We start from the raw sequence: 26,855 nt of genomic DNA on the forward strand, positions 1-26,855 counted from the left end.
TACCCAAATGATGTCATTTCAGTTGTCTTGTTTTTTTGGAGAGTAACAAATATTAAAGTTGAAATATGGGAATTTTTCTGTGTGTGTGATTGAATCACAGAATGTCTTAGGGTAGCTTTCAACTTTTACTTCCTCGTATCTTCTTTCTTCCTGTTTTCTGGATATTGCCCTCCCTCCCAGTAGACAAGGACTGACAAAAAAGGAGGCTTCTAGAAGAGCTGAGAGGGAGGAATCACACACGTGTGCTATTCAGAAGTCTTATATAAACTGTTTTCACACATAAATGCTACACCACCACAGTTTAACATTGCAAAAGACTTAAAGTGCCTCTATTTAGGATAATGTATACATTTCTTATGGATGTCTATTTTTAAGGTTAGTGATTGGTTGTTCCAGGCAAGTTCTCCAGATAAATGTTGTACTAGTCATAAAGAAGTCAACGTTTTTAATATCATTGCCAACATGCAGATTATGTTAACCACATTGGCTCAAACAGACAAAGCACTGGAAAGATTGGAAAGACTGATATGATCGATACTGCAGTTTAAGAAGTCATAGCGCCAATATGCAGAACACAAAGTCTCAAAAACTATGAAAAGTCCTCCTTCAATGACCACAAAACAACAGTTTATACTATGATGATAAAATAAATAAGAAAAATCTCGTGCATATTCTGGATGTTTTTATTTTATTTTATCTCATAGCTGTAAAAATATAGTCTCAAAATAAATAAATATATGAAATAAATATACTGTATGTCCTTGGAAAGGAAAACTCATAAATAAGAATAAAGATTTCAAAATGTCTGTAAGGTGTCTTTGTCAGTCCCATCCATTGTTTGACAGCAGTCGGAATTCCTTCACTGGCTTCCATAAGAGCTCCATTACAAAACACACCATCCCACATCAGGACACTGTTATTCTTCTCTTCCTCCTCATGCATTTTGCAGAAAAATCATAGTCTGGATTGATTTCAAAGGGTACTTCACCCATGCCATCACAACAGTCATTTCAGTACATGTGATTATCCCAGCTCTAAACCCGTTTTGCAGAACAAATGTGGCTGCTTTCCAGTGCATGAACTTTTTTTTTTATGTAAACCAGCCACACTGTATAGTGGATTTTGCATGTAACTTATTTGTTTACTTAGCAGCCACAGTAATGTTGGAATAAAAGGTCGACTCAAAACATCAAAATTGACAAGACACAGCAGTAAAAGGTTACTAGCAGCCAGTGGTTAATCTCAGCTATCAAGTTCACACCTTTGTCCTTTTGAACATGCAGTCTGGGCAAGCAGATAGTTGGATTTCATTAGTGAAACTTAATAAAATTTAAAGATCATCCGTTTGGCCACCAGGGCTTTTGCATAGGCTGATAAGGTGAAAATATGTGGAGCCCCAGTAGTCTCTGTCATGGGGCTCTTCACAGGTTCCACAGAAGATCCCTGATGCTGTTCAGTCACACTCCCCAGCCAGTCGGGTTTTCTTTCCTTCCTCCATGCCAGCAGTGGGGAGTGTTGATCTGGTGCACTTTTACGATCCTATTTTGTCCACATAAACAAGATCATCCATTTCCCTTAAGGGGATGACTTCGGGTGCACTTCTGCTTTTAACCTTGCTTTTCACCAGCTAATTCATTCTGCCTCAGCTCTGACCCAGTATGTCTCTGTACAGCTCTGGAACTCTTTCTGGATCTACAGGTCTTGGTAGGAAGTGAGTGAACCTCTGATGCCTCCTTGATCTTGTTCCATCACGGGACGTCCCATCTTTGTTCAAAGCAACAAAATAAAATGAACCTTTCTCTCCATGCCGATAGATGTTAGAGGAGTAGGTGTTGTACCAGTTTTCTTCAAATTGCTCTTTGAAAACACATTCTGCTGACAGCTTCTCCTGCAGAAAGAGAGGACAACAAAGGATGAGTTTTAGGGTGCAAAATGTGCCACCTACTGGCTGTGGACATCATTCTTCAAAAAAAAAAAAAAAATAGTGTAGTCTGAAATCTGTGTTTGTGCCAATATGCATCTGTTCAAAGGTGTATACTTACAGAGCCGTACAATTCTCCCTTGCTGTTCATGGCAAGGTAAAGGCCACTGTCCAACCCTTTGATGCTGACGAGTCCCACAGCTAAACTGATGAATTCCAGTATACCTGCAAACACACATTACATTACGTTAATTAATCAATCATTAATTAATTAAGCAATCATTAGCATATCTGACAACATGGAAATATTAAATAGCAATTCATATTTGGTATAATAGAGCACTAGTCTTGCTGATAACATTTCAGTTTACTAAATTGTGTCTGTTCTCCATACAAATTCGTAGAGTATGTCCATCAAATGCCTCTGACAAGTTAGGTTAGAGTGGTTTCTGGCATGAGGTTACAACCAAATCTCAAATGAAATGAATCAAGTACCAGAGGCGCTACAACCTTGCAACGATAAATAATCTACTTTTGATGTGCCGCAACCTGCAGCTTTTTATCTTGATAGCTGGAGATAAGTTTGTAAAAGCGTCCAATCTAATCTGAAAGAGGAAACGTGGTAGAAATGTGCAAACATAAAATATCTCAAATGTTGTTCCACCTGGAAATAGGGGCTGCATTCATGATTAGCGTTTGATCACAGCAGCCTGTATTGGCATGGGTATTTCAAGTCATGACGGCTGTGACTGTAGGAGTGATGCAGCTATTTTGCCGTATGAGTTATAACTCCTCTGTTATAACTCATGGCCACCTCTATTTTATATATCATTTGGTATATAATCCAGTAAGCTATTCGCTGCTGTATGCTGATTATCACTATTTCCTCCCCTGTTTAGATTCTGTTTGTATGCGAGTCTGTCAGCGTCTCCACCACAAAGATACCTGACAGTGTGTCAATCAGTCTGAAAATTCAAAATAGCTTTTCTATGCTCTTACTACTACTTGTGCTGCCAGAATTCACAGGCTCTGTACCGAATCTGCTGTGGTCTTTCCTGGTGCCCTGCACGGTGCCATCAGGATGAATCTCCAGGTGGAACCCGGTCCTGCAGTACAGCTGCCTCCGCCTCAGAATCCCCTTCAGATGGCTGAGGTCCGCCAGGCTCCGGGACAGCCTCTCCGCAGACATTAGGTGCTCTTGCTGTTGTCCCTGTCCCCCCATTATCAATCCGGTCGCCGAATTGTAGTCCACCGCCCCGGCAGGGGTGAGAATAAACTGAGAGCCAACGGGAGCCGGAGCGGCACCAAAGCTGTCCAAAAATCCGTTGGCGAAGCTCCCAACCTCGGCCGCTGCCCCCATCACAGATGACACACCAGATCCTGTTTGCAGTGTAGGAGCTCCAAGTCGAGTTCCAAGTGATGGGTAGAGAGCCTTTATATGAGCAAGTGAGCGAAGGTCAAGCCGAAAGGCGAAGAAAGGGAAAAAGTTGACCGTGCGTGCAGAGAAAATCCGTGTGATCAGACTGGCATCTAATTGAGATTAAACTCCTGCGTTATCTTGATGTTGGATGCGTACGCATCCCCGCTTGCTGCAGCGTGTGTCCCCCGTCTCCTCTCTTCTGCTATTTATCCTTCTTTCCTCTCTTCTATTCTCTCCTCTTCAACTCGGGATACTCCCCCTTTGCTCCGGTGCGCACCAGGGTTTTCCTCTCTCTCTCGCTCTCTTTCTCACCCCCCTCTCTTGCTCTCGCGCTCTCTCTCGCTAAATTCACTTCAGCCTTTTATTTCTTCTCTCAAGTGATACCTCCCCCAGCAGCAGTGTGTAGCGCAGTGAAACCAGTGCAAACCACTCCACATTTATAGCGCACTGCCTCCTATTCACCCCAGGTTGCCTTTTATGCAAATATGGCCCGATCCCCTCTCTTTATGGCTAATATTTGTTCTCGTTATTCTCCCGTCTCACCTTTGATGTTCAGTCTTAGCGCAGGGGCACGTGAGAGGAAAATTGATAACCACTAATAAAAATTAGCATGACAGGCGTATTTTCCCTTACTTCCCCTCAAGCTACACGAATTTTTCCCTGACTCACAAACGGACAAAATGTCATTTTGCTCGTGGACAGTTCAGCAGCAGATTAAACAGATTAAACTGTACAGGTGTTTATAAGAGTTGCAGCGGAGCGCGCGTCTCTGCAACAACTTGGGTGTGAAATAGTCGTGGAGAGAAAGAAGCAGCGTGTGCATGTCAAACAGGCATGAAAGTGATGTTTCCATTATCTTAAATGCTTTACATCTCAGTGCCCCCATTTCGAAATGGCTCAGGTGCAGAGAGAAAGAGGGGCGAGGAAAGCCCCCATTTGCGTAATTTTCGCACTCGACTGTTGATTTATTGCTCCTGTTTTATGTAACCCAGCCGCACATTTACAGCACCCGCACACACAGACACACACAGCCGTACACATGCACCCACACACACCTGTGCAAACGACATCACTTGACTGTCAATCCTTTCATTGATCTTTCCACGATGCTTTGAACAACACTGGAGCTCATATATACCCTTAATTGTGGTCTTACGAGACGAATCAAAGAAACAGAGGCTTCAAAGCGCAGGGATCTTGTAAGGGGATCAGGCAATAACAACCAGAAGACGGGAATATACCTGTTTGAACCACACGCTTAGAAAATACCCCGACACTTGACACTGAAGGACTTTGGGAGGGGGGGGGGGGGGGTGTGTGTAAAATAAGTGCTATTTTGAGAGAAAAAAAACGGAGTTTGTTGTGGAAACAAATATTTTTAGTGATCATAACAATGAACACGCTCCAGTGGTTATAAGTTTGGGAAACTTTATACTGAGTATATCACATTAATGTAAAATATCAGTCTACTACTGAAGTTGACCGTGATCATGGCGGTTTGGTAATAAAAGCCTGTGGATTGCCAGATTCCAAAAAGACGCTTTTTCGAAACACCGGCTAAACAGTCCTTTCTTAATTTTTATGGTGCGACGTCATTTATTTAGCTCTGAAATGCTCAGCACTATTTAGCCTCTAATACAGACTGTGATTTTATTTAAACCAAGGGCACGAAGCATGGTCTTATGTTCCAGATCATGGCATTGATTGGGGCAGCAATACAGACACATGGTCGTGCACACAAACGCACGCGCTCACACTGTCTCCCCTTCCCCTGGGAGTCCCGTTGATAAATGAGTTGAAGGTCCAGAGGTGTTGCTGTGCCATACTCGGGTCATTTTGTACTCATGTCAGGTCCTGCAGCATGACAAAAAGTCATATACCCATACCAATAACACGGGTCTACTTGTCACGCTGCAGGACCTGACATACTTATTAAGTACAAAATGTTTCTTATAACGCCAGTTTTCTGCATTGGCTTTGCACACGTGTGTGTGACAGACAAGTTAGAGGGCATCTATGTGTGTGGCGCGTGTCCTTCTCCCTCTTTCCCTCGGTTCATTAGTATTTATGACCAGCACAAAAAGAACTTTTTTAAAGGGCGACAGGATCAATCGTAATCGCCTCAGGCCGATCTGGTCCAGTATTGGATATCGATTTGGCCTCAGTGAAGACGTCAACTACTACGCCACATCGTCCTGGGAACTGTTCACACAAGGCGCAAGTGATCAGTTCCCAGGACCACATGATTCGCTCCAGCGTAGGTTTTCTTTTACAATGCTGCAAGTGGGACATAGAGGGAAGCCAAGCATATAGGAACATAGCTGTCATGGAGGAGGAGGGTGACGATGATGAGGAGGAGGTCCCTAGGGTTATACCCCCACCTCTAACCCCTCACCCACCCACACACACAATACACACAAAGAAATCACAACCTAATCGAATGCCTGGATAATGGAATAACTGAATAAGTAGCCTAGAGGTTATTAATGCAAGTGGTCTCCAAACTAGGGTCTAGCGAACCCAGGGCAAGATTCAGAGGGCCCCATGAAAGTGCAGACTTTAATTTCATCATATTTTAATCTTCATAGGTCAGTCAGAAAATGCAGAAAAAAAGAAAATCATATTTCTGCAATCTTTCGTGTATAGATAGATTAAAAATTTCAAATTGCAGTTTCATAAAAAAAAAATGCAACCAGTAAACCAGGAAACTTAATTAGGATTAATCACCATGATACATTAATGAAGTTTGGGTTGTGAAGAAAATAGAAATCAAAGCAATAATTGAAGTGTTTAATATCAATACTCAGTCTTTTAAATGGTTCATTTCTATCAAGAGGTTTTAGACATTGTTTGATCTGTTTTCAGCTTATGGGCCAAGTGATCCACTGAGCTTCATGTGTGAACAGGTGACAGGCCATCTATTAGACTTCTTCCCTTTATTGTTTCGGCATCAAAGTCATCAGAAAAGCCCCATCAGGTTAACATTAGCCCTACATGTGAGGACTTAAATGAAGAGTTCATCTTTGATATTTGTTTGATATCTGCTCTTTTGGCTCCTTTGATCCATCACTTACAACTGGAAATTCGACACTACATTGACCCTTCGTGAATACTGACAAATATCGATATCAATGATATCATTACTCATTTAGAGACACCCCCCACCACCACCACCACCACCAAAAAAATTACAATCTCTTTAATTTATTTGAAGATGTACCCATGCTCACCTGCCAAGATACTTAAGATGATACCGTGGAATATGGAGTCCTTATTCTTTCCATGTGTGTCACAGTTAGTCTGCCAGCTGCCAGTACCTTATGAAGTAGTACAACCATCTTTGCACATTTTTAAAATACTTCAGAGTAGTCGTTATTTACTTCTATTAGGTTATTGCAGGCCTAACTTCTAAATGAGAAAACTTATATATGTTTTACTTTATTCAATGCCACTTCTCAGATGCACTAATCCGTTTAGAAAATAAAGCTGTCTATATATATTTCACTATATTTCACATGCATTTTTAATTTAATATTCAGTATTTTTGATTTTGGTGTAGGCTGTTAATATGGCCTCTTTTATGCGAACTGGATAAGCTTGAGTTTAGCCTCATAATAGTTTATCTCTGTGTGTTTATAATTGACCTTGGTTAAGATTAATCACTCAGCGAAGCATCAAATCCTCCGCGCTGTGCGGGATTTCTCTGTCATGCCAAGAACAGAAAGGCCGTAAATCTCGCGATGAAATCAGGGAAACGCGATACTTTTGAGCTGCCCTCAAAGTTACAATCACAGCAGCCAAGCAGAAGCTACTACCACGGCAGCAATGGCTGCTTTCCGCAGAGTGGCAGCACTGGCCGGCAAGCTCAACCTCTGGTCGGCGACACGAAACGAGCTGGTCGGTGGGCAGACGGCCAATGGAAGAAGGACCTGGAGGTGTCTGGCAGCCGGGGTTTGCGTTGCAACGGGTGGCGCCGTACTTTACTTCTACAACGGTTTAATAAGCGGCGGAGGCAGGAAGAGGATAAAGAGGCACAGCATCAACGGTTTGCTCCCGTCCATCCCGACTGTTGAAGCCAAAGAGAAGGTAGGTGGCACAAACTGAGCTGCTGCAGATAATGACAAAACCGAAGCTGTCGTGACACACAACGAGGTGGTTGATTGTTGGTCGAAAATGTGTAACTGCTGACACACGGCCTCAGTGCTCAAGACTGTGGAAGGACATAGTCGAGAGAAGAGGGAGAGAAGGCAAAGAGCGCTGGGTATTTCCACATTTCCTTCCGCTAAGATTAGACACACAGGCCCAGTCAGACAGGCCCACTTTTCTTTCTGTAGTCATGGTGAGCTTGTTTTTTATAGAAATTTTTTTCTGCGGTGGATAAAGTGTGTCACTCATTCCTAGGACGCTCAGTGGAAACAGTTTGCTCACTGCTTGGCTGTTGGGCGATGTGCGCGCGCAGATGCAAGAAGGGCGCTCTCCGCTCGAGCTGGTGCTGAAATGACAGCAGGCTCGAGATGTCAATCAGACAGCGTTGTGCAGAGGCAGGTCAGGCAGACAGAAGTTCTCAGAGATTTCCATGAAAATAATAAAGTCATACATTAAAGGTTTGATACAATAAAAACATTTTAAAACCCCCACCATACTATAATCCAAAGTTCTAAAAGTTAAAATTATTTCTGTAAATCATTGCCCATTACAAAAAATATATATTATAGTATTGAGTATAATTGTTGATTCACTCAAATGTAAAGCACTATAATAACTCATTTATGATATTAGTATTAATAACCATGATCCATATGATATCAGTAATTTCAATCTGAAACAAAGGTGTAGGAAGTACAACTTGAAATGACTCATGTATACATAAAGAATCAGTTATGCTAGGATGACCCACGATATAGATAAGGCAATATACAATTTGTTGTATATAAGCTGGCCAAGATATCAACATGTTATTAAAACATGTAGTTGTTTTAAATGGATTTCCTTGCCATGCTTAATTACGGTCCTTCCATCCACTCATCTATCCATTTTCTTTTGATTGACCAGTTCAGGTTCGTGAGGGGGCTGGAGCCTATCCCAGTTGTCATATATTGAGAGGTGGGGTACACCCTGGATAGGTTGTTTTTGCAGGGCGAACACAGAGAGCCAGACAACTATTCACAGCCGCATTCAGGTGGTCAGTTTAGAATAACCAGTTAATCCCAAGCATGACTTTAGACTTGCAAACTCCACACAGAAAGGCCCATAGGCTGGGTTTGAACCTAGGATTTTCTTGCTAGTGAGACAGTGTTAACAAACCTCTGCCTCCTTCATTACAGTACTACATTAAATCTAATCTAAATCTATAAACCATAATGTATATGCACCTTCCCAGAAATGTAACTACACATTGGAGAAATGCAAACTTCAGCAAATGTGATAGTGTGTCTATGTGTCTATTTGGAAACAATATGCAGCATAACCACAGTATAATGAAAGAAATATGTTATGTTGTATTTTTCATTAGCTTTTTCATTATGCTAATAAAATAGCTAATATTCTGCTAGTGTTTCAGCTAAAGGTGTTTGTTTCTCCTTTTTCTCAAATTTTATAATGTGAGGGTAGAACAGCACAGATACACCATTACACAACCATACATGCACACAAACAGGTCACCCACTACAGCGTGGATTGAATGCAATGCTTCAAATGACACTTTGTGGTGGTGATTTTAATAAGAGTAATGTTTTGAGAATTTTTTCTAATCAGGATTTCGTTTATCTGAACATAAAATATTTTTTTTTTCCAAATGGGCTGAAATGATATCCTTGGATGTCTGTTAAGTAAGATAACAGAGACTCCTTGCCTTAAGATATGTGGAACAGTTTTGTTTAAAGTCCATTTTTAGCCAGGCAAAATCATCTACATTTGTTTAGCAATTGTTGCATAGTTAATGATCAAGACTTTTAGCCATGCTTCAGAAGTCAAAAAGCAATACTGAGCATGAAAAATACTTCTTAAGGCTTTCAAAGTTTTTCTTTGGACATTGGCTACTTTTTCACTCATTTTCAGTCCAGGCCTTCTACTTGATCATTTTCAGAATTAGGATATAATTATTTCAAGCATAAAAAGAGGACCTAAATCAAGGGGTGTACTAATGTTGTGTCCACACATAACAGGCAAATTAGCATAGACCTATTTTAAATTGTATTTTTAGTCTTATTGTTACTAGGAACCTGCCGTAAAAACACATAGCTTGTTGCAATTCCTTTCATTGAAAGTATTAAAAAGCACCAACGATAACAAAGTATGACAGGCATAAAATTATACTTTTGCACCAAAAGGTGATTCTCAAAGACCTGTTAGCAGAAAACTAGGCATATCTCACTATTTATGCAGTGCATCCTTGGCAGGCCTAAAAAAACTATCAACAAAAGTTGAACAATATTTGATATTTATTAAAAAATCATACATTAAAACATTTCCAAAGACCCGACACAAGACCTGAGAGATGCATCTAGTATCTCGATAATCTGTCTACTGCTTGCCAAAGCCCCATTAGAAATGGTCTTAATGGAAGGGTGGCTGTCAAGAAGCCATTCTTAAGGAAGAGAAACAAGGAGAAAACGGTGAGGTATTAAAATCATCTGGAAAGCATTTGAATGGCAATGGCTTCATTTATTCATCATGACAATGATCACAAATGCACTGCGAATCCAGTGAAGCATACCTTGATAGAAAAACACACAGTAAAACACCATCAGTCATGGATTGGCCTCCCCAGAGTCCAGACCTGAATATTATCAATGCAGTGGAGCCACCAATATCCAAAAAAGCTTTCAAATGTCCCTCAGAAAGCTTGCCTAAGAGAGTATTGCCTTTCCAGCTTATGAGAATGTACAAACTCTGTTTTTGCCTTATATCCCACGCTTCCATGTTAGCATGTTTCAATGAATCATTGGAACTATTAAATTTCCCTACAAATTGGTTCTTTGCTAAGTTGTCTGTTGTGTGCAAACACAATACTGGTTTATCCCTTAAGTTAGGTGCTCTTCTAATGCAACAACAAAAAAAAATCTTTGAAAATGGTCAGGTAGAAGGCCTGGACTGAAAATTAATTTAAAAGCAGAGTGAAAAAGCAAAGAAAAGCATTGAAAGACCTTCAGAAATTCTGGAGAAGTACTGCTCACAAACATTTAAAAAAATAAATAAAGGAAAGCCTGGCTCGTTGGAAGCAAAATATAAAGAAATGGGGGTGGCTTAAGACTTTTGCACATAATTGGCTATAGATACAAACTGCATTTAGTAGCTCACTGAAGTGGACAGTAGCTCAGTGGCACCATTTGCATATCTATCCAGATTCCAAATGTACAATTATGTCTTCTCAGCCAGCAATGTTGCTTCTTTAGGCTACGTCCACACTAATGCGTTTTCGTTTGAAAACGCATCATTTTCTCTCCGTTTTGGCCTCCCGTCCACACTGAGACGGCGTTTTCCCCAAGGAAAAATGCAGCATTTTGAAAACGTTCTCGAAAACGAATACATTTGAAGACGGTGCGTTTGCGTCGCAGTGTGGACTGTGAAAACGCCGGAGACTTTCTAAAACGGTGACGCATTTTAGTTATATGATGCAGTCATGTGACCAATTAAGGGAATTATACAGCAGTTGTTTTGTTTGCTCTCAATTTTGACAGCCCTATTAAAGATTAATATCAGTTTGTACATGCTCCAGATAGCTTTTCTTCAAATTATTTAATTCTCACTCGCTTTTGCAACTTTGTACTTTTGTGTTACTCGCAGCAACAACTTCACCTCATTGTTAGTCCATTTAAAAAACTCGTTGCTTTTCCTCAACCTTTTGCCGTGACGTTTCAACAAAGTAAATAAACGGCTGACAGAAATGAGGCAGGCCGAATCTTCTTGCGCTTCACGCATGCTCAGTACTGGGACGTAAGTGTTTTCGGTCGTTTCAATGTGGACGCACAACTCTGTGAAAACCGCTGAAAACGCTAGTGTGGACGCGGAGCGTTTTCAGACGAAAACGCAGCTTTTTTTAGTGTTTTGGGAGTTGGGGGTGTGGGGGTGGGGTGGGGAAGGGGGGCAGTTTAGAAGATGCAGACATAAATTTTACTTTACTGGGGAAGGAAATGGAATCTGAATAATTGGCCTCAAAAAGTTGGATGACTCATCTGTAGTGACTGAACAACACTGCAGCTATTCTGGTAAAAGAAAGCCACAGAGGCAGAGAAAAATATGGGGCAGTTGAGACTTGTGCTGAATGGGTATGGGAGATAAGTTCACAAGATCATTTGGCTCTTAAAGGGTTCAGAAGTGTAAGGGTGAGTTCACTGGTGGCATAGAGGGTTTATCAAAGAATGTTTGAGATAGTATTTTTTAACATATGAAGAAGTATACCTGCAGACAAAGTTAATACGTGTAAAACTGGTGGATTACCCCTTTACAAAACCAATGTCTATTTAAAATAACCAATTAATACAAAAAATGACTTCTAGCAAAAGTTTAAATGCTAAGCCTGAGTTTTCTAGGTCGTAAGAAAGAAATTAAAACCGTCCTATCAAAAATATAAACTAGAAAAGGAAGCTGCACACCTATGACCATTGTATCTGACAGAAGAAGCTCCTACCAGTGTAGTGTGTTACAGTGTGAATTATTCCTGCCTGGCTGTAAGTGCCTTGAAGGTGTCTCAGATGGAGAAAAACAAACAAATATAGACCCCAAAATTCCAAGCAAGTACATAACCATCCAAGGGTACACAAAGCCTGTTGAGATACAGTCTATCTTTTACAAAAGTAAAAGACAAGAAGTAACCTGAAATTTAAGAACAAACCAGAAAGAGGCACAGGTCAGACTGCTCACTTGAAATCACAGCTGCTACAAATTACAAGCTTTGACTTGTGAAACAGTTGCCATAATCAGCCATGTTGTGGTTGTAGCTGGAGACTGGGATGGACCAGTCACAGATGGCAATTGGACGACAAAGAACAGGTTCAGGCACCAAAGCAGAGCAGCACACACTAATAGTTAACCACACATGGGAGGGAGCCCAGCAACCTGGAGTGGTAATACACCTCATATATAAAAGGGTTTATGTACCCTAAATGGTACTGTAAATGACAGAATGGTGCAGAATAGTGACATTAAAATAATAATGGTAGTGGCACTTTTCCACATGTGCAAACCGTCCTATGCTTTCATTTGTATTGTTGCTTTACTGTGTTTAGACTCAGAGAGAACAAAATAGTTGTTGACCTGCAAAAGCCACTTTTTTCGTTCCAAAAAATGTTCATGGATCAATAAGTCAACTGATGAAGAATCACACCTATAAGCAGAACTGATACTGGGATTTTGGGATAAAATATCATCATTATTCATTCAAAAGTTTAGCAGACAGTGACAGTTTTAAGCGTGAAACTGAGCAGAAGGGTTACAGAGCTGCAGCTGTGAAGGGAACACACAACGTTGCCCGAGGGGAAAACACCTGGAGCATCTGCTGAGCAGTTGTGAAAAGACAACAGAAAGTTTTAGTTGTAGTCAAGACACAAAGCAGTGAGCCACACTGAATCTACTTTCTAATCTCTGCAATTTAATTGGTTTTTCTTACATTTCTTTTTCATGTTGTGCAGCATGGCATGTGAACCTAGCTGCCTTTGCAAAACTTTCTAAACTTCATTCATTAGTGAGAGTTAAAGCCATGGGTGCCTATGCTCTTACTTTTGAGTGGGGTGCATTCCCATGAAGCCAAGCACTGATCTCCAATTCACGCTTTCAAAAACCCCCTTGGTGCAAGCATCATCAAAGCTTTATGAATGAATCTGTATGCTCATTAGCATGTTAGCTGAGCTGAACCGAAACCACTGTGTGCTGGGGCCTGCAGCTAAACAGGTTTAAATTTGGAAGCCGCTCTGTTAATTATACAGCTTCACGCGGTACAGTCGGTTGGTGTAGAAGCTCTCCTACTCTGCAGCTAATCAAGTTGAAGCACTGGCTGCTTGCAGAGAGAGAGAGAGTGAGAGACAGATGCTAATCAAGTAGAAAGTAGTGACAAAGTATTTTTGTGCATGTGTGCCCATTTTCCCGTTACTGCACTGTGCCAGCGGTGCTTGCTCTATTTATAACCACAGGGAGCTAAATGGAGAGAGTTGATGCCAAGAATAGATGAGTCTCCTCATTATAGAAATTGAAATGCCGTGAAGAGGTGCACACAGCTTTGTGTGCACAGAAATCTGTCACAGGTCGCATTCACATTATGTCCACTGTGACACAAGTAGAACATTAATTGCTTATCCCTGATTTTAATCACTTAATATGAGAATTAGGATAATTATTTAACAGTATAAGTGGAATGCATATACTTTGTTTTGTTGTTTTTCTTTTCTTTATTATGGGTTTTCTCTGCAGGCACGTCCATTTGACTTTGAGGATGGAGATGTGTACATGTCTTCCCATGAACATCGTTTCCGCTTGTTCAGCTCAGTGGAGTATGAAGGACAGCTGTACATGACCCCACAAAACTTCATCGAGTCGGTTACCATGAGTGAACCGAGAAGTACGTATGAAAAAATAGCTTGTTTTCAGTTGTTCTCAAAATTGTGTCTCCTTAAGACAAAAATATTTGGGGCTTATTTTATCTGCTTAATCTGCATATATGACATGTACCCAGAGTACTTGACTGCTTCATTTAAATCAATCATTTAACACAAATTTATATTCTGCTTTTGATGGGACGTGTATATATCTCAGCACTGCAAAAGAAGGCCCGATTGCTTTCACAGGGGAACTACGAGAAAATGCAGTTTATAAATTTCTCTCCTCCTCAACCAAGATCCGAGGAGGGAAGTTTATTTAACCAAGAACTGAATGTCTTGAGAATATCTTTTACAGGGGTGTTAAGCATGAAGTTGTCCTGAGGCAGCAGTGGTAACCACTAAACCATCGTTGTGCTGGCTATTTCTATGGAACACATAACCAAACTATATCATCAGCTGTATCTTCACAGAGTCTCTCATCCTATTGTTGAATATTATTAACTCCACCATGGTCTTGGACTGTAGCTGGTAGACCTGGTTCTGCTCTGCAGTCTCAGTGAACTCTGCATAGTGGCACATGAACCATTTGTCCACCTGGTGCAGGTTAGGGTGGCTTCCAGATCTCTGGTGCAAAACAAGGTCTACTCATGCAGTCCAAAATGGTGGAGTTGGAATCTGTCCAACCACGGCCGAGACTGAGCAAACAAGCTGGCCAGTGAGTCTTCCCGTAGGGAAAACACAGGAAGGGGGCAGGGCTAGCTGGTTGTCCACAAATAAATTAGTTCTGTCAGTGCTAAAAATAAAAATGGAAATATGCAGAAAAAAATGCTAAAATCAGTCACCACTGTAAACTTCTATGCTTCTTTTGCCATTAAAAACTTTTATTTATATAAATACAACTCGAAGTGCTTTGCAATTCAGCTGCAAGGATAATTAAATGTTTTAAAGAAAATCTACAACAGACAGACTTAAAGAGTTGTCAGTTAAAGGTTAGATTGAACAGCTGAGTTTGAATTTTCACTAAAAGTTATCCACCAATCAGTAGGTCTGCTATTTAAAAGCAGTGTTCCACCTTTTTGTAATAGCTAACACTGACATCTAAAGAGGCTTTCTGTCATATTTTGAAACATTTTAATTTAGTTATGCACATGATTAATTTACTTTAATGTTGCTGCTCTTGCTAATCGGCGCTAGAAGTACAAGTCGATTAAATTAATCATTCATTTTTAATGAATGAACATGCCAGCTGGGTCTAAAGTCTTATGCAGCTACTCTATGCAAACCTAGATGGCAGCGCCTCTCTCTCTTCAATGAGAAGTTGTAAATATGAAAAGTAAGACAAATGACTGCCTTATAAATCGTTTCAGGTCTTCAAATGGCTCTTAAGTACACATAGTGTTTGATAAGGTAAAATAGCAGCCTCAAAGGTTCTTGGGATTCATGGAGAAACATAAAATGATAGGAAGTCTATAGTGTAGGACGGGGCAAAGCTAATTTATACTTCAAGAATTTAAGGTATAAATTAAATTTAAATTTAAGCAAGATTTGATTGGATACTTCAGCTTTTTGTTGTTGTTTTTTAAACCCTTTGTTTTTATAATTTAATTGACAGTGAGTACCTCATGTTTACTGATCCCTGTTTTGTAGTTGATTTTAAATATTACAATTTCAGGTTTAATATTTGTATTACTTTACTTTGATAACCATGTGAAGTGGCTATTTTGTTAATATTCATGTGTATTTTAAACTATGTATTTCAGTGCCAGGTATACGATTTTTTGCCATCTCTTAAAATCTTTAAAAATATGGTTTTAAAACACATCTTTGCAATTTCTGTCGGCCCACTGTCATTCGTAACAGATTAGCCCTGGCTGGCTTCTTCAAAGCAGGTGGCTTTAAAGCTATTGTTTAGTCTGTGGTTAATGTTAGTCAGACACACACATTCCATTTGGTCTCATGTACCCTTTCTCTTACCCTGCAAATATCTAATCTGGAGAATCACCTTAAAATGTTCCTGTATGACCACTGTTTTAAGTATCTCTTCACATGTGGAAGTTATCACAAACAAAAAGATGCTATTTATTTCTTTAATGGATGTATAATTGCGTTGCGTGCAAACTGTGCACCTGTATGTGTGTGTTTACATCTAGCCTTGGCTCGCTGACATACGATACAGCCGCACATGCCCTCTCGGCAGCTGACATCCTCGAATGGCCCCTTTGAAGTTGAATTAGATGAACTTTGTTGTATAAAACAGAACAAAAGTAGTATGTGCTTTTACAGGGACATTCCACATACTACAAAGACAAGCACAGGGCACTTGAGATGGTACAAATGGGCCTGTGATGATGACAGTGTATATAAAATGAGTGTGCCTGTGTGTGTGTGTGTGTGTGTGTGTGTGTGTGTGTGTGTGTGTGTGTGTGTTGTGACTGTACCTGGCACATTAAGACCCATTTCTAGATCACACAGATGCTATCTGACTGAGCCCACCCAAACTCTCTTCTCCTCTTTCCCTTCTTCTTCTCTTCTCTTTTGTCTCGCTTCCCTGGCAGGCAAGAGGCCCTGGAGGTCCCTGACAAAACAGGTGGGAAACACACTCTAACTGTTTTTCGTGCTCCTCTATATTGCAGACAGATATCTGTTGCATGTTACATCTAAATCTGTATACACTGCAAAGTTTTAAACCTATTTTCCTAGTATTTGTCATGAGTTTCTCCATACAAATGTCATGATTCCACATGCGTATGTATTGCAGATTATCTCTAAGTTCAGCAATAATCAGGTTTACTAATTTAAGATCCAAATGTAAAAATGTAAGTGCATTAAAGAAATACTGTATGCAAAATACTGAGGCTCCGAAAATTTCATACAGCACAAATAGGGTCTTTAGCTTTATTTAAACTTTGAATGTGAAAATACAGGATATCGCCACATCAGTACTCACCTGGTTGAAATCTCAGTACCCTGTGCAGTTTTCATGTTGCACACCCTCCCACACTGATGAAAGCTATGGCTTGCTGTTTGGCTGGCACTGGACAATCGTCAGTTAATGCAGGTCTCCTGTGTCTTGCGGGCTATAAAAGCCGGCCCAGGTGAACCACTCAGTCTCTCTCTTCCACTCCACCTGACATCAACTTATTAGCAATCTATGTGTCTTGGTTAGGTTATGTATAATAAATTATTTTATATCTACGTAAGCTTCTTGTGTGAAATCCCTCTTTCTCACCTACTAGTCAGTTTGTGACACAGTTTACATTAAGTTTTATTCATATAAACTGTATATAAAATCAGCCACTTTTTAAAAGTCTTGAGTTGAAGGGTTTCATTATCGTGATCCTAATTTTTTAAATTTGAAAACATCCATCAAATCTGAAAGGGAACCTGAGGATGCTACACATGCCCATAATACAGCATCTTATTAATAACAAGATGGCTACATTCTGAAGCATAACTTAACTAACATAACTAACATAAAATCAGACCACAGTTTACAAAAATTGTTGTCCATAAAATAGATTTTGAAAAGGATTTGAACATTTAAACAGCGATTTTAGACATGAGTACTTTTTACATTCTTTTGATGCATGCTCAATCATCCAGGTAAGTAAATCTCCAAAAGTTGATTCTGTTTTTTTTTTCTAAACACCGTGTTTCTGTGACTTTTGAACCCCAAAACACACTGCGCCAAAAACTGGTCCACCCCAAGGATTGGGTGCCCCGACACAAACAGAGTAACATAGTGTATGCTGTTAAGTGCCAGGAGGATTGCCAGGATTTATACATTGGGAAAACCAAACAACCTCTGGCGAAGCGGATGGCACAACTCAGAAGAGCTACCTCGTCGGGCCAGGACTCAGCAGTCTATTTACACCTACAGGCCAGTGGACACTCTTTCAATGATGAGGATGTACACATCCTGGACAGGGAGGAACGCTGGTTTGAGCGCGGAGTCAAGGAGGCCATTTACGTGAAAAGGGAAAGACCATCTCTGAATCGAGGAGGGGACTAAGGGTGCATCTTTCACCATCTTACAATGCTGTGATTGCAGCCATTCCCCAACTCTCTGTGAATGGTACTCATGGCCATTGATCAGTGGTCTTTGATCAGTGGTTGTTGATCAATGGTCATGAGAATTTGCATAATTAAGATGAAGGAACTGACCTCCCAGCCCATTGTTCTTTCAGTGGGCTGGTTTCGGTCATCATGCAAATGTACTTTTTATAAGATTGGGGAAACCTGCAGTCAGCTGAGACTGAAGAACTTGGATGAGTGACGAAACGTTTCTCCCACTGAAAACGCTACGTCCAGATGAACAGAATCAACTTTTGGAGGTTTTTACATTCTTGTTTAGTGTTGTACCTTCTTTTTAAGAATCCATAAGGAAATTCTTGTGCTGCTGGAGTGTGAAATCTAAGAAAAACGCAGACTCCACTCAAACCCTAATTCACAGCACCACAAATGGTCAAAACTTCCACAGGCTACTTTTGGTACTCTTTTTTTCTTTTTTCTATTTTTTCTGTCTTAAAAGCAGTCTTTGTGTCAATTAAAAAAAAATATGCATACATTCCTTTCTATACAAGTCATATAAATAACACATTAATAATAATACTAAAATAGTTGGCCTGCCAAGGTTTTTTTTTCCTTCTTTCCACTTCATGCTAACCTTTCCTGTTTGCGCTGGATTGGCGTGTGTAAAAGTTGAAGTTTGAAGTTAGAGGTCTGTGTTTTTAGAGTTTATCTTACATTTTTATTGTGTGTTTGTATGTATCTGTAAGGAGCTGGAGAAGATCCTATCAGACACTCCTCCCGTGTGGAGAGGATCCTCCAAACTATTTCGCAACCTGAGAGAACGAGGTCAGAGAGAGTACACACACACACACACGCACGCATATACACACAAAACAGGAGTAAAATACCTTTTCACTAAATAAAAAAAAGGAACACACATGCACTGTACACAAAACCCATTGACACTGTTTTCTCTTTTAATTGTTATCAGAGCACATGAGTAGGAGTGTAAGAGTCAGATAATAACAAGGTCAGTGAATGTCAGTCAAATAGGACTCGGTTTATATGAAGAGTAAACACTGTAAAATATTTACGTTCCTTTAGCTTTCAAGTTGTTAAAGATTATTTAAAATACTAAACAAGTGTTTGCTGATACACTGTCAGAGAATTTAATGTTGTAAAAAAGATGACTGTCATTTTAAGACCATGTATATGTATAATGTCCATTCTGTATGTCTGTATGTCTGTTCCTCCTACTCCTCCTAATCAGTCACCTTAATCAGTCTGAATGAAACTTTATAAACTGCCTAGAGCACCACGATTATTATTTATTTAGCTTTTGGAAATAATTTTTATAACACTCAAATGAATTGAGTGCTAAATATAATACTTTATCCTCTTATAAGTCATATATATTATGTGTAGTAACTAAAGTCAAAACAAATTGTGACATTACCTGCACATTATGTATGTGTACATTGTTCGGAAATACATTTTGGTAATCAAAATTTTAGTGCAGTGACACTTTGGGTCACTGGAATGAGCTGCCATGCATATGTGTAAATAAGTGCTCATTAAACAGTGACGCTAATAGTACCTGGAACTGAATGCTTTGTCTTATACAATAAACATGTTGCCTGCAAAGAAGAATAGATACAAGTATTTATTATTCATTTGTCTGGTGTTTATGAACAGCCATTTATGCCATATGACTACATAAAAAGATATTAATGAAGATAAAGCGAATAACATGATAAATTAGCATATATGTCTGTGTTTTAGGACAGGAGCAAAGGGGGGGGGTTGCTAGGATCACTAATATAATTATGCATCCTTGCAATTAACTTAATTATCTTTATTATGTATTTTTTCTTTTCATTCAGCCCGCAAATACCTAACAGAGGTAGTAGAAATCTAAGAGGTATTCTTGCATCATGTTATATTTCTTAGGTGATACACCTGCATGACTGTCAGGGTTCTTACATTATTATACAGTAACTGCCATGACAGACCTAACTGTGCTTTTGTGCACATTTCCCAGTGCTTAGCTCTCAGTGTGTGACTAAATCATACTTGTGAGTTGTGTGTCACTGTAGGGGTCTCTAATCCAAGTTTGTGCCATGCTGTTACTCCGTACAGCTGAACAACCTCCTCTCCTCTCCTCTCCTCTCCTCTCCTCTCCTCTCCTCTCCTCTCCTCTCCTCTCCTCTACAATTTATGCAACACTAAAAGATAGAGAAAAGCTCACCCTAATTAAGCATTTGCCTCAGGAGTATGTAACAGAGGAATAACACAGTCTGGGACTGATTCCCTGTAGTGATAATTACACAGATACACAGATATACACTCACTGGGTGATGCTAAATATAGCGAACCATGTGTGATGCATCCCCTCGCTTCCTCTACCATAATAACAGAGGTATATTCTTAAGCTTGTAACGTTTGAGTGTGTTTGATTTAGTCTACAGGGACAAGTAGCCGGGAGGGTGGTCTGCTTCCTTTTTTCATCAGAGAGATGGAGGGAAAAAAAGAATAGAGTAGGAAAATCAAATCAGGGAGTGAAAAGGAGATTTAAAAGGAGAGTGGGAGAAATATAAGAAACAGATCGAGTGTAAAAGATGGGCTATAAAAGACAAACAGGCAAAGTAGACAGAGAAATGAATATGGTAAGAGAGGAAAAGGAGAAAGTTTGTAAACAGAAACCTCGGGGTAATCTATGGTTATTGTACTTTAACCATTCAGGCCTGGTGGAGCACTACTGAGACCACACACACCATCAAGATTTAACAGGACTGATTTTTTCATTCACACACAGTGCCATGTAAAACATTCTTGATTTCCAAAGTTGTTTTTTTTTTTACATATTCCTCATACTTAAATATTTCAGAACATCAAACAAATTTAAATGTTAGACAAAGATAACCTGAGTAAATAGAAGCTCTCGGCTGTAAGAGATGCTCAGAGCAGAGGCTCCAGCCGTCCATTCCAATACAAACACATCAAAGTATGACTGATAATTCAACAGTAAAATAGCTTCATGTTGTGGCCATCACATTGTGTTTTCCAAAGTGATTCAAGATCTGAAAGTGAGCAGATTTAACGTACGTAATGCTTTTTTCGGTTTATTTTCATTTCACACGTAAAACACATTTATAGATTCATTCCAACCTGCTCTCATTCCCATACCGACAATTTGTCACAATCGTCGGTATTTTACGCATCGGGATGAGAACGTGTTGCAGAAAGCAGCACATCATGCCATGATATAAAGAAACAGCCGAGAAACAAAGTCATTGACATCTATCAGTCTGGATTACAAAGGGTCACAAAACTACTGCATATGTTACCTAGATTTCACAAAATTCATACTACTTTTATTTTTAATTCAGGTGCTTTCAGTCCCATTCCCGCAGGTGTATAAAATGTGTGGCCTTGCATGCATTTGTAAAAGAAGGAGTTGAGGATGAGGATGTCACTGTTGCAACAAGTCAGTCCATTAAATTTAAATCCTATATTTCCACAATCAGCTGTGAGTGGTTTAAAGTGGAGGGATTTAGTAACTAAAGAAACTCAGCCATGAAGTGGCAGACCCCATAAAGTTATATAGCGGGGGTCACTGAGTGCTGAGGTACATAGTGTGTAAAGCTCCAAAACTCCTCTGGCATCAACATCAGAACACAAGCTGTTCTCAGGGAACTTCATGACATGGGTTTTCAATGGCTGAACAACTCCTGCAGGTGTGATGTGTACGTGGCTCAGTACGTTTGAAAGTTGAAATCGTTGTAATGTCTTTGGATTTCTGAGCTCGATAGAGTTGAAAATCAGACAAAGACTCAAACTGTTCACTGTGTCTGTGTGTTAATGTCAGAACACACTACATTAATTCATTATCGATTAATTGATTATCAGTTATTTATGGGTACCACAGTATGGGTAATGCATTACTGTGCTTTAGAAAAATTGACTGTGTAAGTATACACTAACATGCTGGGTATGTATATCGCAGATTTAACACAATGTTAATCCATGTTTCCATCTGTCACACACAACAGCTGAATAAATATTCCTTTCATAGTACCGGTATAAAGCATTTGTGTTAACTGGGAATGCCTTTTTGGTTTTTGACTTTCTGACTTTGATAAAGTAAGTGAAGTGCCACACATTGGATAATTAAATCAAAACAAAATTTCAGACTGCAGTGAAAATATAACTGGAAATACAGTTAACGCAGTAAAGACTTATTGCAGTCATTTGCATTGCCTGTATGCAACATGGAACATTGTTACCTGCGCCTAATATGTTAATACTCATGTGACACTTTCATGTTTTCCATTTAAAACGGTTTATTAGTACTACTGTAATGTCATCATGGTTCATGGTTCATTACATGTACTTAACTAACCCTTATATTTTTCTTTAGTTGACCTGCACAACAAACACAAAATTTAGATCTTCTTGGGCTTCTTAATATATGCTATTCTAGTGAGTCCATAGCAGATGTCCATAATAGAGGAAGGTGCTTTAGTATTAACATATATATTGATATAGACTTGTAAAGTTAAATAAATTTCTCTGGAGGTAAATATCAGGGTTTTTTTAGTTAATTAAGTTTCTTGGCGCTGATTCAAACCATAAGATTTGTTATTATTGGATTATAATGGACTCTTAACATCTTTAACCCACTGACAATTAAAAGAAAAGGAAGGCAAACTCAACACCCAGCAGGTCTCAGATGTTGCAGTAAGCATTATGGTTTCAGTGACTTCTTGAAATCTTTTCATCATTTCCAAGAACGCTTTATGCTCAACACTGGCACAAACATATGGAGGATAATGTTAATGTTAAAACTATTGGAGAGGACATATAATGCCTGTTTACAGCCCTTTCCATCATGATTAAATATCACCTTGAGATCAGTATTAATCCCTCCTCTTATTCTGTGGTATATCACTGAAAGCATGGGAGCGTAAACACACAACAGACTGTATTATAGAAACCTGAGTAGCTTCAATTTTGTATGCTCTAGTCTATGCAGAGCTCAGGCTACATGGGGGAAAAAGACTTCAGTTCCAAACCAGCTCCTCTACACAAAGCAGTCAAGCATCAGCAAAACACAAGGCTCACACTGACTTTAACTGTTGTCGTGTTCACCCTCACACACACTCATGCATACATACACACAAATGGGGGAGCAGTCTCCCGTAACACTCAAGCAAACCACCCTGAACTATCTGAACGATCAGACAGAAAGCGAAAAAAGAGGGAGAGAGAGCGTAGATGGAGCTGCAAAGATTCCTAAATGTGCCTGAGGCAAGAAAGGATCACCTCCTGAAACATTTTTCACTTGCTTATCCAAACACAAGACACATACACACACAGACACACACTAGCCTTTGTCTTTACTTTGGACACTTGGGGTGTAGAAAAAGAATCGGTGTGTGGCCAAATGGCCGCTGGCAGCTCCGCTTTGAGAAGACACATTTTAAGATGCTATCTCCATGAAAGGAAGGATTATGTGTGTTAGTGTGTATGTCTTTGTGTGAGGCCCACAGTCTTTGAACATCTGTAAACATTGCGTATGTGTGTGTGTGTGTGTGTGAGTTGAATTTGACCTCTTCCTTAACTCTCTCTGTCTTGATCTCATTACCAGGCATCATCTCATACACAGAGTACCTGTTCCTGCTCTGCATCTTGACAAGTGAGTTAATTCAGTTGCACACATTCTCCTTTCACTTAAACTCATCTGCACCTTTTTATCACATCTCTTTCACCCAGTTGTTGTTTGCATTATTATATTCTTATTTTTAGAAAAATTACGTGACAAAGCGAAGTGCGCTAAGTACATATAGAAATTTAAATAAGGTTGATCTCACAAATGCTGTGGTTTTCCCCTTCACCTTGGGGCAAGACAAAAAGAGACAGAGACAGACCAAAGATGAAAAAAATGTAAACGTAAGGAAAGTTGCAAGAACATCTTCTCAAAAGATGAAGAAAAGTAATAGATAAATTTCTTTAATAAAAGAAAAAAAGAAAGTGGCTATAAAATTCCATAAAGTTTATTCTTTTCATCTGGAAGCAACAATTTCAGGACTTTCATCACTCATCCAAGTGACCCAGTCTCTCCCTAACCTTACAAACAGTCCAGCTGCATAACGATTGAAAGTAGCGCCACTGCATAACAATGAGCAATGAGATCAGTTTCATAATGGTTGATATGCAAATTGGCGTGACCGTTAATCAGTAGCTTCTTGCACTCTTCACAGACAGTTGGGTAATGACTGCGATCACATCACTGTAAGATGGTTAAAGATTTTCTCTAAGGCCTCCTCAATTCCAACATTGTCATTCCCTTTTCACATAAATGTCCTCCTTGGCTCCTTGATGATACCAGCGTTCCTCCCTGTCCAGGATGTGCAAGTCCTTGTAATTGAAAGTGTGACCATTGTGTCTAAGTGGACTAAAGAGTCAAGGCCAGAGGACGAGGCTCTTCTGTGTTGCGCCGTCCACTTAGCCAGAGGTTGTTTGGTGTCCCCGGTGTATAATTTACAGCCATCCTCTTGACATTTAAGAGTGTACACTGTATTGCTCTGATGCTTGGGGGTGGGCCAGTTACTGGCATAGCATGTTTTAGGGTGTTTTACAAATATGGATCTCAGCTGTACTGACACATAAGGGATCAATAAAAATTTGTTTCTTTTAATGATTTTCAACCTAAATAGATGATGGATGAAGTTATAGTGAATAAAAATAAGCATACTTGATCTTAACTGCTCAGTTTATGCTTGTAGGGGGCTGGAGTTTGTCCTAGCTGCCACAGGGTGAAAGGCAGTGCACACCCCAAAACCAAAAACCATAAGAACATAATTGAAATTACATTTTACTTCATCTCTTAGACCTATGACCAGCATGTGAAACTAGTTTAAATAGAAATTACCGTCTTTTTTTTCTTTTTTCTTTACATGCATGCTTCCTTGTTTGGCCTTAAAAATGGTTGAATAAATAGAATAAAATGTCAAATTGAAAGGTCAGTCTGTAGCAAATGTATTTGTTCTGCTATTGTTTTTTTGTTTTTTTTAAAATAACTTTAACCTGGTCTAACACTTTAATGTATTCTTTGGATAAGCAGCTGTGTTTGAAACTGTGGCTTCATTTAAGTCATTCTCCCTCCTATCGACGCTTTGAGACACTTTTTCCACTTACTATTTATGGATTTCAAATTGCCTTTAACAAACACATGCACACACTCACCCTATGTGTTCTCTTCTCTGTTCCCCAGAGCCTCATGCTGGCTTTAAGATTGCTTTCAATATGTTTGATGCAGACGGCAACCAGATGGTGGATAAGAGGGAGTTCCTAGTGGTGAGTCGCAGATATTGGGAGAAAACCTGAATTTACATATTAATATTAACCCTTTTTGTTACTCCTTTTACTAAAAAGCAGTGTTAAAGAATAGCTTTAGTATTAAATAACGATCCATGATTTTAGAGTGGACAAAAGACAAAACCTTACTTTTGAAATTCTAATTTTGACTTGTACCATGGTGTTTTATTGTAGTTTATTAAATTACTAAAATTAAAGAGGCCCTATTTTGCTCATTTTCAAGTCAATATTTTAATTCTTGGACTCTTCTAGTACAAATATGTTTATGTGATTTACAGGAAAAAGGATACTAAACCTTATACATCAAATGACGGGCTTTAGTGCAGACCCTCAGTTCATCCAGTGTCAGCCTCTGACTCATGATGTCTGGTTTTTGAAAAGTAAAGATTGGCGTACCAAAAATCCTCATTTTGAAGCTTTAAAAACAAGATTGCACAAATCAGTCCATCCTAGATGTTTTTTCCTTGCCTGGTTGTTTTCTATGTCAGTATTAGCAACTATAATGAACTTAACAGTGTTTATGAACTGTCAAACCAGGCATAGTAGAAACTCTTGAATTGTCATAGATCACATTTATAGATCAAATGTCAGTATGTCAAATCTTGTCTACCTTACATTACTAAAATGATTCCTTACCCACTGTGACTTGGGCTGTTACAGTACTGATAAATTTAATACCTGATACTCTACCATTTTTGATATCACAGGTCAAAACCCCCCAAAAAAGACAACAAGATTTTTTGATTTTCTGTGGTAGTGCTGTGCTTCTGGTGACTTGGCTCCACATTTTTGTTGCTAATCGAGTAGAGTTGGTAGGGTAGGCTGCTCTAGTTGATGTTAGACTTTTCCTAGCTTCTTTCTGGGATTTTTAAAGAGATTTAACAGTTTTTAGATACAAATAATTGTGCTCTCTGGTTAAATTAACATCACCATGTTACAGATAGGCAAGATTGAGAACATTTACTGCTACTATTAACTACCTTATTGAAAACTTAACAGACTGACAGCTTGAAATTAATCTTGATTCTCAGCATGTTACATTACGTTTGTAAACTCAGTAAATCATTTCAGAATTTGGACTAATGCTTGGTCGTGTTTCAGCTTTATCTGCCTGTAAGACTGTTCCTCAAGTCTCATGCAAGCATCCTTGCGCTCTCAAACAATACATTCACAGATTGCATCATTTACAGAAGTCTTTTCCCTATTAAAGTATCTCCATCATCTTAATCAATAAAAAAAACATTTGGCCACCATTGTAGTACCCTAAGTGAATATACTATTATATACCTTTATTCCCAGTGCCTTGAGCTTTAACTATATTTTAACGTTTAAAGCACTTAAAAAGGTTGACTTTGAATTTGCATCTTCTAAAGGCAGCTTATTACAAAGCTGAGAAGACTAACTGTAGGATTTCTTGAGGGCTACACATGTGTTTCTTTCCCTGTGGGATAGAACTGACACGTTTTCAAGTCAAAACACCGCTGCAGGCATGAAGGGATCAGAATCTCTGAAGGTTGGTGGGAGTGGGATGGCACATCAGCAGGAGGGAGTGGTAATGATTTAAAATCCTGTGGGAGCAGGCAGGTGTGGG

At 39.4% G+C, this 26,855-nt stretch overlaps 2 protein-coding genes across 5 annotated transcripts in view; one reads left to right on the plus strand and one right to left on the minus strand.

The window, feature by feature from the left end:
* Window positions 1–1,168: 1,168 nt before the first annotated feature.
* On the minus strand, window positions 1,169–3,511 carry fgf20a (fibroblast growth factor 20a). Its single transcript, XM_063475412.1, has 3 exons — window positions 2,957–3,511; window positions 2,043–2,146; window positions 1,169–1,888 (listed from the first exon to the last, which is right to left on the minus strand). Exons 1-3 carry the CDS (start codon window positions 3,279–3,281, stop codon window positions 1,643–1,645), a joined length of 675 nt encoding a protein of 224 aa, XP_063331482.1. The 5' UTR covers window positions 3,282–3,511; the 3' UTR covers window positions 1,169–1,642.
* Window positions 3,512–7,117: 3,606 nt separating this feature from the next.
* Window positions 7,118–26,855, plus strand: part of micu3a (mitochondrial calcium uptake family, member 3a) — a 37,735-nt gene continuing 17,997 nt past the window's right edge. For all 4 annotated transcript variants that reach the window (XM_063476595.1, XM_063476598.1, XM_063476599.1 and 1 more), the window contains exons 1-6: window positions 7,118–7,427; window positions 13,746–13,893; window positions 16,429–16,460; window positions 18,652–18,730; window positions 23,535–23,582; window positions 25,161–25,243. In XM_063476595.1, the coding sequence (XP_063332665.1) occupies window positions 7,167–7,427; window positions 13,746–13,893; window positions 16,429–16,460; window positions 18,652–18,730; window positions 23,535–23,582; window positions 25,161–25,243 (651 nt within the window). In that variant the 5' untranslated portion in view covers window positions 7,118–7,166. The remainder of the gene's footprint in view (window positions 7,428–13,745; window positions 13,894–16,428; window positions 16,461–18,651; window positions 18,731–23,534; window positions 23,583–25,160; window positions 25,244–26,855) is intronic.

This window comes from Pelmatolapia mariae, linkage group LG6, assembly GCF_036321145.2.
Source record: "Pelmatolapia mariae isolate MD_Pm_ZW linkage group LG6, Pm_UMD_F_2, whole genome shotgun sequence".
In the NCBI taxonomy this organism is placed as follows: Eukaryota; Metazoa; Chordata; class Actinopteri; order Cichliformes; family Cichlidae; genus Pelmatolapia; species Pelmatolapia mariae.